Source organism: Drosophila navojoa, chromosome 3, assembly GCF_054131105.1.
Source record: "Drosophila navojoa isolate 15081-1374.11 chromosome 3, UAZ_NAV_1.0, whole genome shotgun sequence".
Lineage (NCBI taxonomy): Eukaryota > Metazoa > Arthropoda > Insecta > Diptera > Drosophilidae > Drosophila > Drosophila navojoa.
The window spans coordinates 2,903,746-2,913,830 of NC_142891.1; the positions used below are offsets into that span (position 1 = coordinate 2,903,746).

A 10,085-nucleotide genomic window follows, 5' to 3' on the forward strand; every position below is an offset into this window, starting at 1 on the left:
GATAGGTAACCTCTCATTACAACCTCTCAGTCATTTATTTATTAAAATTTCCTAACCCTTAGATCAATAATTCGTTCTTTACACATTTAACAGTTGAACTTTTATTTCATTTTGTATTTAACACGCATATTTATATCCATATCTAAAACAAAGCTTTGCACTAAGTTGCAAACGAAATTTTCCAAATTTCTCTTTGGGTTTTGTTTCGTTTTATTAATTACTTTGAAAGTTGTTCCTGAGATTTGAATGGCGATTGGGTAGAATGATACGCTAATTGGTTTCCATCAAATTGAAGATTAGCAACTGGATTTGTTTAAAATTTATTAAATAAGATATTTAATATTTATAACAATGAGCCCGATCGATATTCGCTCCTTAGCGCTAGCTTTGGCTCCTAAAAATTGTGGGGTTTGGGGACTTTAACATAAGTAAAGCACACGAATAATAAAATATATAGATAATATCAAAAAAAGTGAATTGAATTGATTTATTGTTGATCCTCCGGTGCCGGCAGCTTCTCCCAGGTGGGTTCGACGCCCCAGATTTCGCGGGCATATTCGGCAATGGTACGATCCGATGAGAATTTGCCACTGGAGGCAATATTGTTGATGGACATCTCCAGCCACTTGGCTTGATTCTGCAGCAGAAAAGAACGAACATTAGTTTGACCACCATGTTTATATATGTTTTTCAGAGCGTACCTGATAGGTCTTGGAGACCAGATCCTGCGCCTTAATGTACGCATCGTAGTCAGCCAACAAGTAGTAGTGATCGTACTTCAGCAATATGTCCGCAATATTCTTGAATTCGTTGGGATTGCCGGGACTGAAGAAACCGCCCTGAATCTGGTCGATGACCTGCTTGACCTCCGGGTTGGTATTATAATAATCGTAGGCATTGTAGCCCTTCTTCTTCAAGGCCTCAACCTCATCGACGGTCATGCCAAAGATGAAAATGTTATCCATGCCCATCTCCTCGGCCATCTCCACATTTGCACCGTCCAGAGTTCCAATGGTTAGGGCACCATTAAGCTGGAACTTCATGTTGCCAGTGCCGGATGCCTCAGTGCCAGCCGTTGAGATCTGTTCAGAGAGATCAGCAGCGGGCATGATCTTCTCGGCCAGCGTTACACGATAGTTCTCCAGGAAGATGACCTTAAGCTTATCACCAACAATGGGATCGTTGTTGACGACATTGCCAACGGCACAGATCAGCTTGATGATCTGCTTGGCCACATAGTAGCCAGGAGCGGCCTTGCCACCGATCATGATGGTACGGGGTGTGAAGTTGGCTGTGGGATCCTTCTTGATGCGATTGTACAGGGTGATGATGTGCAGGCAGTTGAGCAGCTGGCGCTTGTACTCGTGGATGCGCTTCACCTGGATGTCAAACATGGAGGCGGGATTCACCTTCACACCGTAGTCCTTCTCCAAGATGGCCGCCAATTTCAGTTTGTTCTCCTGCTTGACGCGTGCGACGTTGCGCTGGAAGTTGGGATCCTTGGCCCACTTCTTGAGCGCAACCAGCTGATCCAAATGCACGGGCCACTCGTCGCCGATCTTCTCGGCAATGAGATCGGACAGGCCCGGATTGCAGAGCAACAACCAACGACGGGGTGTAATGCCGTTCGTCTTGTTCTGGAACTTCTTGGGATCCATTTCATAAAAGTCACGGAACAGCGTGTCCTTCAGAATCTGCGAGTGGATGGCAGCCACACCATTGACAGCATGGGAGCCAACAATTGAGAGATGGGCCATGTTGATGCGCTTCTCGCCATCCTCCTCAACGCAGGACATGCGACGCATGCGATCCAAGTCCTCGGGGAACTTCTTCTTCACATTCTCCATGTGCAGGAAATTGATGTGATAGATGATCTGCAAGTGACGAGGCAAAATCGACTCCAACATGGACACGGGCCAGCGTTCCAGAGCCTCAGGCAGCACGGTATGATTGGTGTAAGCGCAGGAGCGTACAGTGATATCCCAAGCTTTCTCCCATTCCAGATGCTCGTCATCAACCAAGATGCGCATCAGCTCGGGTATGGCCAACGATGGATGCGTATCGTTCAGCTGAATGGCCACCTTATCGGGGAAGTGGTCGAAGGAGTTGCGCACAGCCTCGCGACTACCGAACTTGGAAGCCTTGTATCTGCGGATGATGTCCTGCAGGGTGGCAGCGCACATGAAGTACTCCTGCTTCAGACGCAGCTCCTTGCCCTCGAAGAAGTTGTCGTTGGGATACAGCACACGAGAGATGTTCTCGGCAAGGTTACGATCCAGCACGGCCTGAATGTAGTCACCATCGTTGACTGTTTGTGGAATGGGAAGAGTATTAGTAAAAGGTCTTCATGGAACTATATATTCATATCTACTTACAAAACTTCAGGTTGAAGTCCACGGGCGACTTGGCGGACCACAGACGCAGCGTGTTCACATGGTTGTTGTTGTAGCCGGGTATGGGATTGTCGTAGGGCATGGCATAGACCTTCTGCGTGTCCACCCACTTCTTGCCCTCGGGTGTATCGATCACACGACCATAAAAGTTAATGGGCAGCATGAACTCGGGACGCGCCTTCTCCCAGGGATTGCCGAAACGCAGCCAATCATCGGGCTCCTCCACCTGCTCGCCGTTGCGAATCTTCTGGGCAAAGATGCCGTACTCATAGCGGATGCCATAGCCATAGGCAGCCAGACCCAGCGTGGCCATCGAGTCGAGGAAACAGGCTGCTAAACGACCCAGACCACCATTGCCCAAGCCAGCGTCTTCCTCCATCTCCTCGAGATTCTCAATGTCCAGACCCAGCTGATACATGGCCTCCTCGCACTCACTCTGAATACCCAAATTGATCATGGTATTGGTCAGAGAGCGGCCCATGTAGTACTCCAGCGACAGGTAGTAGACGCGCTGTAATCAAATATTCATATTTTCGATTAGTTGGCAACTCTGGTTAAAAATGTATAGTTCTATAAATAGATTTAGATGTAGTTGTAATAGAAACAAATGGAATCTTGAAAGTTGTCTAACTATTAGATTTTATTTTGTGATAAGTAAAGTCATATAGAGGGTATTCCCAATCAATATTAATGCTGATTGCAGCAATGTAAGCAAAGGAAGCAAAACAAAATACTCTACAATCAAGATTCCTAGGATTATATCGCTTATTATGATGAGTAGTTGTGTATATAGAAATATAAATATAAATGTAAAACATTGTTTTGGGTGTTTTCTTAAACATTGTATGAATTAAATCAATTTCTTTTTGATATTCCTTTTATGATTTCCAAATTTATCTTAATTTCTATATATTTATAAATGGGTATTCTTATCAAGATTTATTTTCTCAATATGATATTTTTATGTGCAGAGTTTAGTAAATTGACTTTTGTTTTTTTTTTTTTATTTATTTATTAATTATATATAATTAATTATATATTATGTATAATAATTATTTATTACCTTAGAGAATTTGTATATACCAATTGTTAGTGTTCATTTTTTTTTTAGACCTTAGCTTAGATATCAAACTGATATAATCGCTATATCTGTATATCTAGAGCGTATTTTTACCTAATGCAGGGTATTCCCTGTAACCAGATGTAATCATGACATTCGCTAATCGATTAGCCAGCAGGCGCAACTGTACATTAGTGAGAGGCGTGTTAACACAGCATCAGCTGCCCCAATTACCTAGTTATGTACGCCCGGCCATATGTTAGGCTCCGATTTGTTGAGAAGGTCACCCACTGGCGCCTTATCAACGGGTTGCTAATTTCAAAGATCTTTACATGGGATGCTATAAATAGAGCTTTCGTTCGAACTGATTGATCAGCCGGCTATAGAGGTAATCACATAATGCTAAGCGCTGCAAAGGGCATATTTTAAACCTAGCTCCTATATACACATATAGACATATATACAGAAGATTACGGATGCAAATCGGCGCATGTTATGGAAACATGTTTCTATGCATCCCTACATGGAATGCACTTGAGTGTAACGCCTATCTATCATCCGCTGCATCTCTGGTCAATGCTGTTTTGACGACGGCATCGATCGACGATTTCCATTTGTCGCCAGCTAATGTCTCGACAATAGTTCTCTGTGCCAATTATCGGTTATCAGCTAGCTCTGGCCCATATCAGCGAATGCTATGCAGAGCAGAGAGACAAGCCTCGCGGGTGCAAGGGGTTGAAGCGGTCTAGTTAATGCTAAAAACTAATTTCCTAGATTAAATCTACATATATAGCTCAGGCATTATGTAGCCATTTTAATTGGGGGCATAGATTTTTATCAGGAAGCATTAAAAATAGGTAGAAAAGCGCTTGATATACATATATATATAGAAATATATTCCCATATACAGTTGTGCTCATTAAAATAATAGTGGTGTACTGTATATATGGACTAGCTCTATATGTTTTCTCTGTATACAAATGGAGTCCTATAACTTTGCATATTAAGTCTCAAACATTTTAATACTCCTAGTGTCCTAGTTACTATCTGTCCGTCCATCAATCCATATGTGTGTCCGTCCGTCCACCCGTCCGTGCATTTGTCTTTAAACCCGAAAAATACTTTGTTCCTATCGAAACTAAAATTTTTGATAATTTTTTCATTATGTTCTCGTCTTGTATAGTGCTCAAATTTAGTCGATAATAAGTAAATCATTTTTATTAATAATTATCAATTATAAATGTATTTTTACTTAATTTATCTTTTCCCAAAGTACCTCATTTAAAAACACAAAACACTCATAATATCTAGATATATAACAATTATATATAAGCATTTCTCAGTATAATTGATAATATAACAGAGTATCTCTCAGGTAATCAGCAATAACAACTATACACATATCAAGTAAAGTTGCCATAGAGCCAGCTAATAATGATCATATAGAGACAGATGTGTCATATGACAAAAGGCTGCCAACTTCTGCCCAATAAAAACAGCTTTGATGAGCTATAGCTCTATAGGTTAGAGAGGTCTGATAACCAATTCCATTATATTGCATATTTATGACTGGAGATAAGTTCTGTTAAGTAATTTCAATATTTTATTTAGGGCCATTACTATTTGGGCCATTAAGAGCCGGAACATATGTTATTGTGGCTTTTCTGTGGTCGAGACAATATTCTGATAACGGATATCGTTTGTTTGCATATTGAAATCGAATCTCGAAACTATACGAGATGTTCTATATATGTATATGTATATATATACCTATATAGTAGGTGTTTACATATATGGTTATATTTATGGCCGCGTGCTGCAAACAAACGACTTAACTGTTTTCCTAACAGCTGGTTAAGCTAATGATGCCCTATACAATACCCTTTTCACTATTATATAATATATAAATATATAGTGAGAACATATATATATTTTTCCAATTAGTTCGTATATTTGGCAACATTTTTAAGAGGTACTAAATCTGGGGAACCTAAATTGAAAATTAGTAAAATTGATGTTTCAGACCTAGTTCAATAAAAAGTTTATTTCACTTGGAAAAATTTAAAACGTTTTCTTCCTTCCTTGGGAATCTTTTGGTAGAAATTATATTAAATCTAACTTTATATAAAGTGTGATGCAATTTATATGCTAATTTATATGTATATTGTACATATATTATCTATGCATATGTCAATTAGCTCTAAGCAGTTCAATTTGCCAAATCAAAGCTACTATAGTACTACTACTATAGTATAGTATAACTTTCTATTGATTTAACACTGATGCCGCATGCTTTCAATTTATGATATAATAATAATGATATATATACATATATTTTTTCAAATAGAGTTCATTTACCCCTTTTGACCTTTTTTTTTATCAATTGGAAGCTGTTGCCCAATTGGCAAGTCTTAAAGAATAGAGAAAAATGGAGGCATAAAAGAAGTGGGCACTCAATTAAGTTTAAGTGTTGCTAGTTTCAGCTCGTTTGCAATGTATCTATGTATATGACTGTAAATCTAGATAGATGTCGAGTACATACATATATCTTTATAGATACAGATATATGTATATAGGTACGTAAGTCTGTTGGCATGTAACTACGCAATGAAATTGTAACAAAACATAAATTAACCCCACGAAAATTTTCTTTTATGGTCCCAATTTCATGGAACCAAAATAAATATAAATACAACTACACATAGATACACACATACACATATACACACGCACGAAAACTAGAACGCAGCGAAGACAAACAAAAAAAAAATAATATAAATGAAAATAAATGAAAATTTTTCCGACGACTCTCGTTTTTGTTAATAACCTTTGATTGACCTTGAAAATATGTACCTCCCTCTATTTGAGTGTATGTTGGTTGGGTGTCTGCTATGCCCATATTAGCATACATATATCTAGCTATGTTTCCACATGCTCTAATTGTTATAATACCGCACTTTATATAAATTAGTTAAATTGATGAAAAAATACTTTTTTGTTGGTTTTCTTAATGAATTTTGAATATATCTACAAATTGTTTAACAGCTGTTCTGCAGCATATGCAAATGTATCTTCTAGATACATCTTATGGAATATTGAGGGCTCTCTGCCACTGACATTCAGGCAAGGACAAAAGTTTATGCCAAATAAATTCGCACGACTTTCGCACGTGTTTGCGAATGCGTGTGTAACTGTGTGTGTGTGTGTGTGTCCCTGTATGGGGCACTGTATGTATCTGTTGGATATGCCTTGCTTCAGCTTTGACTGGAGCATATGAAAAGTTGTTTTCAACATTTAATTGCCCGATTTATGACTTGCTCAGCTGATCGATAACACAGATAACTAACTATAAATGTCCATTAACAGTGCTAACAGATACCCTATATATTGCTAGAGTCGCAGCCAAAGCAGTAGCTGAGCAAAATTGGAGAAATATTAGCTGTTTTCTAATATTTTAATAATAAATAATAGCGAATTCGTAATTTAGGGAATTTTAAAATATTTTTGTATATTCAAATCGATAATGCAATCCTCCCTAGATTCTAAGAAATTAAAACAACAACAAACAATAAACATTAAAATATACTCTAACTACTAAATTATTTATAAAATTTAAAAACATTCGAGTATGACTTCTTAAACGCCTAAAATACTTTTCATACATAAAAAGTTTTCAGAAATAGTTTCCCCAAAATTTTGTTTGTCTTAATGGTGATGTAGTTTGTTTAGCATTTCCATAGATTAGTATACCCTATGGGCCAACAAATTAGAGGCAGGGTATGTAAATTACTTATTTTAAATTCATACTTTACAAGCTCTTATTTGAGCTGACCCGTTCTCTCGCTCTCTCCCTCTCTCCCACTCTCTTTAAAATTATCTAAAGCTAGTGTGCGACAGCGACAGCTGCTGATGGCAACAATAAGCTATTTATAATTTTCTTTTTGTGATTCTTTGTCAGCTGCTCATGGAGTAGGACACCGGCTTTTTGAGACTAAGACACTACTTGCACACACATGCACACACACACAACATACTCGCAGCAATTTACATATGTATGCGCTTGAATTCGCCACCCCATGCCAAATTCGCCGCAGTGAAAGTAGCTCAAGCGCTCTGGCCTGGCATTCACACGTTTTTGGCATTGATCCCACTGCACTTCAGCGACCAAAAATTTACAGCAATTAGGCGAAACGAAATAAAAAGTGGGAGGAGAGAACAGGAGGAAAGAGCACTGCAATTGAAGGTGCTGCGCTGCAGCGAGGGCAGCGCAAGCGAGCGATGAAAACAAAAATGAAAATGAAAAGGAAAGAGAAGTTAATAAAAATTAACAGAAAATAAAAGCGCCAACAAAAACAAATTTTTGGCTAAATGCAGAGAGTGTGTGAGACATAATTAAGAATATGGGCCGAAAGCGCAGAGTACAAAATGCATTTCGTAATAGCAAAACGAAAAAAAAATTACCCGAAAAAAATAAAGAAACCCAAAGGCTAACATTGGCCTCCTTTTCGAAGTTAAAGTTGGGTTAGGTTTACTTTTCGGTGGCATTTGGAAAATTCCAGTACGCACTAGATAAAATCAATAATCCCGACTAACCTTGGGATCCTTCTCGTAGTAGTGCTGCTGTGTGCGTATCCAGCGGCCGACCATGTTGTCCTTGACGGTGTTGGCCAGAGCAAAGTAGTAATCACGCAGCGTGGCGACATTGCGATCCTTGACCAGGGTGTAATGCAAGTGCCGATTGAAGTTCTTCTTCACCTCGGTTACGTTGCCCACCTCAGCGATGCCGCGCACCGATATTTGCTTCCTGCGATCCGCGTCCGATTGTGGCTTCGACATTTTGCCTTCGACTCTCTGCTGCTAACTGAGGTAGTTGTTATTTTTTTCTTTCTATCTGCCTGACACTTGCTCTGCCTCTGCCGCTGTCGCTGCTGTTGGTGCTGCCTGCGTGGGTGCGTAGGAAAAACTATAATACGAATTTTAATGCGCGAACCAGCGAAGACAATGAACGTTGCGCGCACAAGTATATACGACCGTTCGCTGCAAAATCCGGAGCACTTCTCAGACGGCGTGCACTTCTCGTATGCGTTATTAGTCACGAGAGCTTTTATGCCCAACAGTCATTCAGCTGTGAGGTATATTACTTCATTTCATTTCAGTTGTCAGCCAACGTCACACAACTGCTCGCTCAACCAATAAACTTAAACTAAATAATATAGACATGTATATATCAACTCTCTACAAACCTAACGTTTTAAAATTAGATTTTTGCTAACAGCAACTCATTATATTTCCACGTCAGCTACTTAATGCAGGGTATATCTCAGCCAGCAATACTTACTGTACTCTCTCGTGTTTTCGAACAAAACAGCTTTCTCTCTTTCGCTAAACTGCTCTCTTGTAAACAAGTCTGCTTAAGGCAGACTCAGCGTTTGTGGTCTTATCAGCGCGTCAAATACTCAACGGAATTCGCCAATTGGCATTGGCAAAATTTATGTTAATGTTAGAGGCATTGCTTGCAATGCTTCGATTGCATTTTGTTTAGCTCTTTCGTTGTAACGCGCTCTCTTTTCTCACGCTCATCTACGCTCTCTAGTTGGTCGCGCGCGCACTGTGTCCCAGTCACCTTGTACGAAGGTCATACATGCGTATTGTTTATTATTTTTTTTTTTCGACAGAGCCCGTTCTATGCTTTATGGCAGTCCATGCGGCAGGCCCTCTAGCGTTAAGCTTTCAAATTGTTGAGTTTCTGTGAGCTTCTGAGAGACTGCATGCCTATGCCGGACAAAAGCTGTTTGATTTGACTCGTCATGCTCAGTAATTTAAAACGAATTTAGTTGTAATTTTATTTAAGTTTTATTTTTATTGAAATTTTTGCGATCATATCTCAAGTTGGCTCTGCGACATTCACTGTTCTACCCTTTTATGTTACTTGCTGTCACTGTGTAGCACATTCACGTGATATATAGAAGTTGATTTGCACTTGAAAAAATTTCGCGTTAATTTCCGAGTTTCACTTACATATTACATACATATATATATATATAGAAATATCGTTTAAAGTGTTTATATAATATGCAAAAATATCTATTGTTTACGTAAGTTATACGGGAGAAAAAACGACGCCTAAAAATCGTATCAGTAGTCCTTGATTTATCGTTCTATTTTATTTGTTAATCTTTTATTTTTTATATTTTTCTCAAAAGCAACGCAACACAAAAATATCCTCTTGCTTTCATTTAGTTTTTTTTTTCAACTTCAGTTTCTTTTTAACAATGAGCAACAAATGGTCATAATAAAAACATTTAAGCTACAAATAGATGTTTATGATATTATGAATAGATGCGATTGTTTTTTTTATACCCTGAACCCATTGAAAATGGGAAATCAGGGTATAATGGTTTTGTTTTTTTTTTTTTTTAATTTGCTGTGCTACAAAAAATTTACATTAAATATTTGATTTATGTAAAAACTTCTTACAAATTAATTGTACATAAGTTAAATGTTTATGAAAAACAAGGCGAAGCAGATCTGTTGCTTAATATACTTTATTTTATTTATTTAGATTTTTTATTTCATTTTCTTGATGCGTGTACTTTAAAGGGGGAATTGAAAGGGGATCTACAAACAAATTG

General features: G+C 38.4%; 1 protein-coding gene across 1 annotated transcript; it reads right to left on the reverse strand.

Moving 5' to 3' along the window:
- Positions 1-74: 74 nt before the first annotated feature.
- Glyp (glycogen phosphorylase) lies at positions 75-8,526 on the reverse strand. Its single transcript, XM_030385710.2, has 4 exons — positions 8,047-8,526; positions 2,376-2,904; positions 702-2,308; positions 75-637 (listed from the first exon to the last, which is right to left on the reverse strand). The coding sequence occupies exons 1-4, from the start codon at positions 8,287-8,289 to the stop codon at positions 488-490; spliced, it is 2,529 nt and encodes an 842-aa protein (XP_030241570.1). The 5' UTR covers positions 8,290-8,526; the 3' UTR covers positions 75-487.
- Positions 8,527-10,085: the final 1,559 nt, after the last annotated feature.

Excerpts from the sequence above, each read along its gene's own strand:
- Glyp (XM_030385710.2), bottom strand. The coding sequence starts at position 8,289 with ATGTCGAAGCCACAATCGGACGCGGATCGCAGGAAGCAAATATCGGTG. Across the intron at positions 2,309-2,375 it reads GGACTTCAACCTGAAGTTTT|TCAACGATGGTGACTACATT; the intron begins GTAAGTAGATAT and ends TTCCACAAACAG. Across the intron at positions 638-701 it reads TGGTCTCCAAGACCTATCAG|AATCAAGCCAAGTGGCTGGA; the intron begins GTACGCTCTGAA and ends TTTCTGCTGCAG.